This window comes from Micromys minutus (genome assembly GCF_963924665.1).
Source record: "Micromys minutus genome assembly, chromosome: 25".
Taxonomy (NCBI): domain Eukaryota; kingdom Metazoa; phylum Chordata; class Mammalia; order Rodentia; family Muridae; genus Micromys; species Micromys minutus.
The window spans coordinates 4,374,827-4,382,435 of NC_137960.1; the positions used below are offsets into that span (position 1 = coordinate 4,374,827).

The following is a 7,609-nucleotide window of genomic DNA, read 5'->3' on the forward strand; positions in this document are numbered from 1 at the left end:
AGGAAATGAAAACCGGAGAACAGAAAATGGATTTCAAACATAACGTAGACTAATTAAACAGCCCACTGTGGCTGAGGAGAAAAATCTATGGTGGGCCAAGGATAAGTACATGGTGATCAAGCCCAGACCTAGTGGCTCACACCTCATAAGGCTGAGGCAGGAGGATGGCATGTTGTAGATCATTTGGAAGTAGGCCAGTTTGAGCAACTTAGTGAGACACTATCTCAAGTAACTAGATATAGCTCACTAACAGAATTGCTGTTACAGAATAACAGAATAGAACAGAATTCTACTATAGCAATAATAGAATTACTTGCAAAAGAACTGCCCAGGGGCTGGAGAACCAGCTCAGCAGGTAAGAACTTGTTACTTCTTCCAGAGGGCCCAGGGTTCAGTTCCCAGCACCCACATAGTGGCTCATAACCATCCATAACTCCAGTTCCAGGGAATCTAATATACTTCTGACCTCCTCAAGCACCAGGCATGCATGTGGTGTGTGAGCACACACACACACACACACACACACACACACACACACACACACATACACACACGCTCGTGCATGCGCGCCATACACATAAGTAAATCTAGGAGAAAAAAAGAATACGACCCTAGTGTGTGTGTGGGTGTAGGTTCAATCCTGAGCATCATATAAAACAAAGGAAAGGAAAAGACCAGCCATTGGAATAGCCCAGGTGAGAGGTTATGGTGGCTTCACTCCGTGTGGCAGCTGTGGGGACAGCAAGCTGAGCAGACGCTGGGCATGCACTGCTGGCTGCAGCTGTGAGGACGTGGGGTCAGGGCTGGGCCTGAGCAGTAGAGGACTAGACCTGTCACTAGCTGAGCTGCAGGGCTCTAAGGGAGCAGACGGTAGGAACAGGAGGCCAGAGCTCACCTCTGGGCATGCTTAGTGTGAGCTGCTGTTAGTCAGGAAGAGGAGCTCTGGTGTTCCTCTCTCCCACACGCCACTGAAGCTGACAACTGCCACCTGCCATCTTTGCAGGACAAGAAGCTTATCAAGGCCTTCTTTGAGGTCCTGGCCCACCCCCAAAACTACTTCAAGTACACAGAGAAACACAAGGAGATGCTGCCAAAATCCTTCATCAAGCTACTGCGCTCCAAAGTCTCCAGCTTCCTGAGGCCTTACAAATAGTGCCTGCGGGGCCCAAGACCAGGTTTCCGAGCTCCCACCTCCCTGGCCCTCAGAGCTGGCACCCCCACCGCAAACAAGACCTGTCCTCTCCTCCTGGAGGAGAGCTATCACTCCACAAGGCACTATTCCCTCTGTCTTTCTAGTTACCTTGTCTTCTTTCTGTCTCTCTCCTGGAAAAGTCATTCAGTGCTGTCTGTTTCCCCAGAGGTGAAGGAATAGACACCTCCTATTCCTCTACCATTACCGTGTGGTGCCTTGCTAGCCAGGAGCTAACACACCCCCCTCCTCAGCCCTGTGCTCCCCAGAGTGACTCTTCACAGCCCAGAGTCCTGCCAAAGAAGCCTTTGACATAGCAGCGTTATGCCAACACCAGGCTGCTGGGGTGCCCACACAGTTGGCGTTCTCATATGTAGAGCTCTTTGCTTGCCTGGGGCTGACTCCATAAGGTTTGCAAGTGTTCCCATACCACTTGGCTGGCAAACCCCTGGCGGGTAAGGGAGAACAGTAGGCAGGAGCCCTGGACATACGAAGCTCTCAGATAGCTCTGCAGGACAGATAGTAGGTTTTTTAAAACATTGCCCAAAACAAAGAAAATATGTCACCTAAAGAAGCTCCCTGCAGAACAAGCGGAAGCCAGCTTCAAGCACTAACCCTTTTCTTGCCAGCCCTCTCTGCCCAGCTGGGCCCTCACCCTACCTAAGAGCTCCCTGGGGAAGGCCTGCTCCCCCTGCTAAGTGCTGTCCTTAAAGAAACCTGACTGTTGACCCTCCCAGCCTAGACCTTGTTCCATGGCTGTTTTCCCCTTGTAGCCCCAGGTGGCTTGTGGGCTCCACCAAAGAGGATCCACTCTGCAGCCAGCCTGGAGCTGCCTACCTCTAGCCTCAGGCTGTGGGCAGCAATAGTGTGTGAGTGCCCTTGGCAAACCGCCTGCCCACCCTCTCCACATCTGAGAAGTGCAATCATTTTGAGTCAATGTCGTCTAGAGGGAGGGGGGTTGGTTTTTTTGTTTGTTTCTTTTTCCTCTTAGGATAACCCTATTTATAGCTGCCCAGGAAAGAAGGGTGTGTTGGGGGTGGAGGAATTCCAGTTTGACTGTCAGGAGCCTTAAGCGCTGGAGCATCTCCCACCCGGAACTGCAGAGCCCTCAGCGGTGCAAACCCTCAGCGGCGCCCGAAGCACAGGAAACAAGCTCTGGTCTCCCTGACTGGGCCGATCCTGCCTTCCTGTATCTCTGGGTTTGTGGTTACGGATGCAGATAGAATTGGTCAGGAATCTTGTGCGAGCAGGGACAGTCTCTGTCTTCATGTTCTCCCCTGACACGGCATGGAAGAGGATAAACTCTAGGGATGGCCAGCGCAAGCTCCCAAGGCGTCCAGGGAAGGCTGGAGCAGCCTGGAATTGAACAGTTGTCCATGTATGAAGCTGGTGAAGGGACAAGAACCAGACCTGTGCCTGACACTGGACACCTGCCTCTTGGAGCTGACTTCAAGCCTGTTTTGACTACTGTTTTTCAAAAGGAAGAATGGAGTCTGCCCGAGCCCAGGCTCCGTATATGCTCCACCCTTAGCCCAGTTGCTGCCTGTGACATCTCCAACTGTTCCTTCTCGTTCCCCCGAGGCCTTAGTCCTGGACAGCCACCCATGAGTCCTCAGGTCCAACTCTAGGTAACTGTCAAGAGATTCAACTACCAAATGGTCTGATCCCCAACCCCCCACCAGCCGACAGCAAACAAAGCTAGCTTCCTGGACGTGTTAGCCAACTTGGTCAGGGTGGGGTGGGGGTCAGAGAGCTATTGTAAAGCTGGTAAAGGGCTTCATACAAAAGGGGTGAATGGGCATTTGGAGGGGAGGTCCGCACTTCCCCAGAAGCACCACTGAACAGCTTGAATCTACTGACCATCCTACTAGAAGCAAGTCCTCTCTCCCGGCCTTTTTGCCCAGCTCCTGGGGAGCCACTCAGTAAGAGCGCCTCCCAATGTACGCCCTTGGGGTATGGCTTCTCTGCATTCCTTTCCCTGTCTCACCACGTGCGCACGGACACTTCCTCTAATCATTTATCCTATGGCCCATGAGGCAGCACATGAGATCCATCGTACGGAGAGAGCAGACCACTAGACTTATCGGATACCCAGATGAGTGGAAGGGATCACGCAGGGACTTGCAATGGTCAACCAAGTTGGCGGTTAGGAAGCCAGGCAGAGCTGTTCTTGAACCGACAGGGGATACTGGCCCTGAGGCACCTCACTCTGGGGGCTAAGGGAATTGAACGAGGAGTTAGGAACTCAGGGACTTTCTTGGACTGCACAGGTTAGACAAAAGAGGTTTCCAGAAGGAAGTGGTGTGCAAGGGGAAGATGGTGTGAACAGGAACCCTTCCTGATTCGACCCAGAAGCTTCTCTGTGGGCTATGGTGCTTTTGAGGTAACTACAGCACCTCATCAATCCTCGCACAAGACCCAGTGACATGTCAAGCAGGCAGTCCAATCCTCAGCAGCACCTCGATGTCTCTTTAGCCCTCTGCCTCTGTGTCCTCGGGCCAGCCACACCCCAGGCCTGAACTTTAGCTGCCCACCCTAAGCCTTCAGTGATCCTCCGAGCTGTGCTCATTTCCCTGGAGGCGGGGAGGACAGTCTGGGCTCTGACTTCTACGTCTTTGTGAATTTGGGAAGTGCTCTCTCTCCACATGTGAGTCTGAGGTGACTCCGTGGATTATCTCAGTATATAAGAAAAGGCCACAGCATGTTTAAGAGTCTGTATTTGCTGCCAAGCTTCAAAGCAGGAGAGCAGAGGCAAAGTTGAAACTGACCCCGAGCAGAACACGTTACCCCGCCTGGTTCCTCTCTTAAGCAGACACCACGAAGGAAACCGGTAATCGGACCTGTCTCGCTCTGCCACACTCTGTCTTTCCGCCATTCTTCGGACTAGGAATCCTTTGAGAACTTAGAAGGACTAGCTAAATGTCCGGTTCTGCCATTGGCTTACCAAGACAAAACAATGGTAGCAGTTTGGACAAGCTCAAAACGTTCTTCTATGTGAGTTGAACTTTCAGAGAATAATTACCATGGACAGCTTTTTTTTTTTTTTTTTTTAATGCTGAAACAGATCTGAAAATACTGTATTTATACCTGCCTTCCACAGCCTCCCATACAGCAAGCATCTCAGTCTGGACGGACGGCAGCAACGTGGTACACAGAGTATTTTGCACTTGGGGAAAATTATGTATCTGAACTTGTAAAAAGGAATGTTTGGATTTTGTATTGTCTTTTTTATATTATTAAAATACTAAATGAAACTTCGAGGTCTAGAATGCATTGTTTCCTCTGCCACAACAGCTTGTCCTATAGCTGGGGTAGGGGGGATCTTAAACACTCCAAAGAGTCAGCTTGTCCTATAGCTGGGGGAGGGGGGATCTTAAACACTCTAAAGAGTCAGCTTGTCCTATAGCTGGGGGAGGGAGGATCTTAAACACTCCAAAGTGTCTTCTCACTGACAGACAAACTGGCTCCCTCCTCCCTCCCCTTGTTCCTAATGATTTTAATGTCCAGGAATTCTTGGCCCTGTCTAGCTTTAAAAGCAATATCGGTAACCTCCTCTTGCTGAGCACAACAGCTTAGGTCTTTCAGTATTCAGGAAGCAGAGGCAGGAGGATCTCTTTAAGTTTGAGACCAGCCTGATCTACATAGTTTCAGGCTAGCTAGGGATATAGAATAGAAACCTGTCAAAAAAAAAAAAAAAAAAAAAAGAAAGAAAGAAAGAAAGAAAGAAAGAAAGAAAAGAAAGAAAGAAAAGGAAAAAAGGAAAAATATAAGAAAAGAAAAAAGGAGGAGGCTTGAGTGGATATTTAAAGTTTTGTTCTCCTGGGCTGAAGAGATGGCTCAGCAGTTAAGACTACTGCTCTTCCACAGGACCTGAGTTGTTCCCAGCAACCACATAAGGGCACTCTTTACTACCTAAAATTTTGACTCCAGAGTATCTGGTACCCTCTTTTGGCCTTTATTTGAGCATGCATACACACACACACACACACACACACACACACACACACACACACACCCCAAAAACAAATACAAGACAATAAAAAATAAGTGTTTGAGGTGTTATTCCTCTAACCGCAGTAAAATCTACAGAGGCGGGGGGATACAAGTGGCTCAGGCATATTCATGGTTAGATGTCCTGATCCACCGTGCAATGGTATCACATGCCTTTAATCCCAGTGCTTGGGAGCCAGAGGCAGGTAGACTTCTGTGAGTTCAAGCCCAGCCTGGTCTACAGAGTGAGTTCTCAAACAGCCAGAGATGTGCCAAGAAACCCTGGCTTAAAAACTAAAATCAATCAAACAACAAATTAACCAACCAAAAGATGACCCACCCATTCCTAGCACTTCCAACTGTTCTGTCAATGGAACATGGTCTTGGACGCCAACGTTCTGAAACACAGGTGAGGTCAGCCACTGCCATTGTCACGCTGCCTATGGACCACAGCAAGCAGTTCCCAGCCATTTGTGCGAAAACCACCTCAGGTCAGTATATATAGCCAATTCTAGTGTGACTTGGACAAGGGGGAACATGGCCAGCAGTTATTTGGGTTGGCCCCACCAGAATCTTGACCTTTCTCCTTAACATCTGTAACGAGGATAGGTGGAGCCTCTCCATGGTCACGGAACCCTCTTGTGCCACGTGATGCGATGCGGTTGTCTTTGCTTGGCCACCACACTCAGAGTTCATGCATGTGACTTTGTAGCTCTACCTGACTGTCCAAACAGATTTATCAACAAGGGGGAGAAGATCCGTTCCGCTGGTGGCTAGAAATATCAGTGTGCTAGCCTTCTATTGTATATGCACTGACTTCCTGTGAGTGTGATAAAAAGTTGTGTTTCTAGAACTGTGAACTTCAAGACAGAACCAGAGCTGAGACCTGCTGTCTGCCAGTGCCCTCTCTGGCCTTTACTTGCACCTCAGCGGCAGAGCACTATGCTTAGCGTGCATGGGGCCTTGACTCTGGTTCCTGGTATCAAAAGAATAAAATTCCAGGCTGGAAAGATGGCTCCATGGTTCAGCATACTGACTGTTCTTCCAGAGGTCCTGAGTTCAAATCCCAGCAACCATATGGTGGCTCACAACCATCTGTAATGGGATCCAATGTCTCCTTCCTGGTGTTTCTGAGTTCAGCTGCAGTGTACTTACATATAATAAATAGATAAATCTTTTTTTAAAAAATAAAATTCCACTCCACAACAGCTTCCTCACTAACTCTTCAGACCTGAAATGTCTTAGAGCCATTGCTTTGGCTGGGTTTGGTGACACACACCCTTGATCCCTGCACTTGGGGAGGGAGAGGCAGGTACATCTGAGTTTGAAGCTGGCCTGACTACCTAGACTAAGATGCGGGCCGGCCAAGGCTACATAATGGGATGCCAACTTTTATCTCTTACTTCAGACGAATGGTTTCTGAGTTTTTGTTAAATGTGTAATTTAACGAGAGGAGGAGGAGATGGAACTGAGGAGCATCTGCAAAGAAGAGATGTGTGTTCATATCGTTAAAGGCAGTGGATCTGAGCAGACGTGAGGGTTCATTCTGAAGTCTAGTATTTTAAACTCACCAGGTAACTAAAGTGATCCTGAATTTTTTCACTGAGTATGTGTGTGCATTTGTGAGCATGCATGCATGCGTGTGTGTGTGTGTGTGTGTGTGTGTGTGTGTGTGTGTAAGCATGCTACCATGTGCCTTTGGAGTTTGAGGACAACTAGAGGAACAGGTGCTCTTTCTCTACAATGTCGGTTCCAAGGATTAACCTCCCGTTTTCAGGCTTGCCAGCCCTGATGGTGAACTCTTGACCCTCCTGGGTTCTCCTCCCCAGTGCAGGGGGCTACAGTTACACACCACCATGTCTGGCTGTCTTGCCGTTATTTCTAACCAATAATCCGCACTGTAAAACCCTGGAAAGGCCCTGTGCATGCTGTGCTAGAATGGCAGGGCTGGCTCTCACTGGGGATATACTAGGGCACCAGGTGGAAATCCCCGCACCACACTGAGACCTCAGGAGTTACAGGCGCTGGCCGAGGGTCCTCCTCATTCATCTACTTATTTTTAGCTGGAAACTCATTTTCTCTCAAGTTTCTGAAAATACCCTAAATCACAGTTCTTTCCTGCTTGGGGAGAGAGAGATAATAAAAGAGCCTTGAAAGTATGGGTGCCAGGTGTGGAGCTGAGGCAAGAGGATCACAAGTTCAAGTCCACCTCGGGATGCATAGTGAGTCTGAGTCCAAAGGAGGGGGGGGGGTCATGGAACCTTCCTTCAGAGAGGAGCATCCTCTCATCCCCTCAGGAGAGGGGAGCCTCAGACACCGTCCCTCATAAACCCCCACGTTCCCCAGGGCACCGTGCTCCAGGACATGGGACAAAACCCAGTAAGTACTACATACAGGGAGAACTGTCCGGCAGGAAGAACGGTCAGGGTG

The 7,609-nt window shown here is 49.3% G+C and overlaps 1 protein-coding gene across 1 annotated transcript in view; it reads left to right on the forward strand.

Moving 5' to 3' along the window:
• SCUBE3 (signal peptide, CUB domain and EGF like domain containing 3) overlaps window positions 1-4,266 on the forward strand; it is a 29,853-nt gene extending 25,587 nt beyond the window's left edge. The window contains exon 23 of the mRNA XM_080938345.1: window positions 1,004-4,266. Coding sequence (XP_080794471.1) covers window positions 1,004-1,153 — 150 coding nt within the window. The 3' untranslated portion in view covers window positions 1,154-4,266. The remainder of the gene's footprint in view (window positions 1-1,003) is intronic.
• The last annotated feature ends 3,343 nt before the right edge of the window (window positions 4,267-7,609 follow it).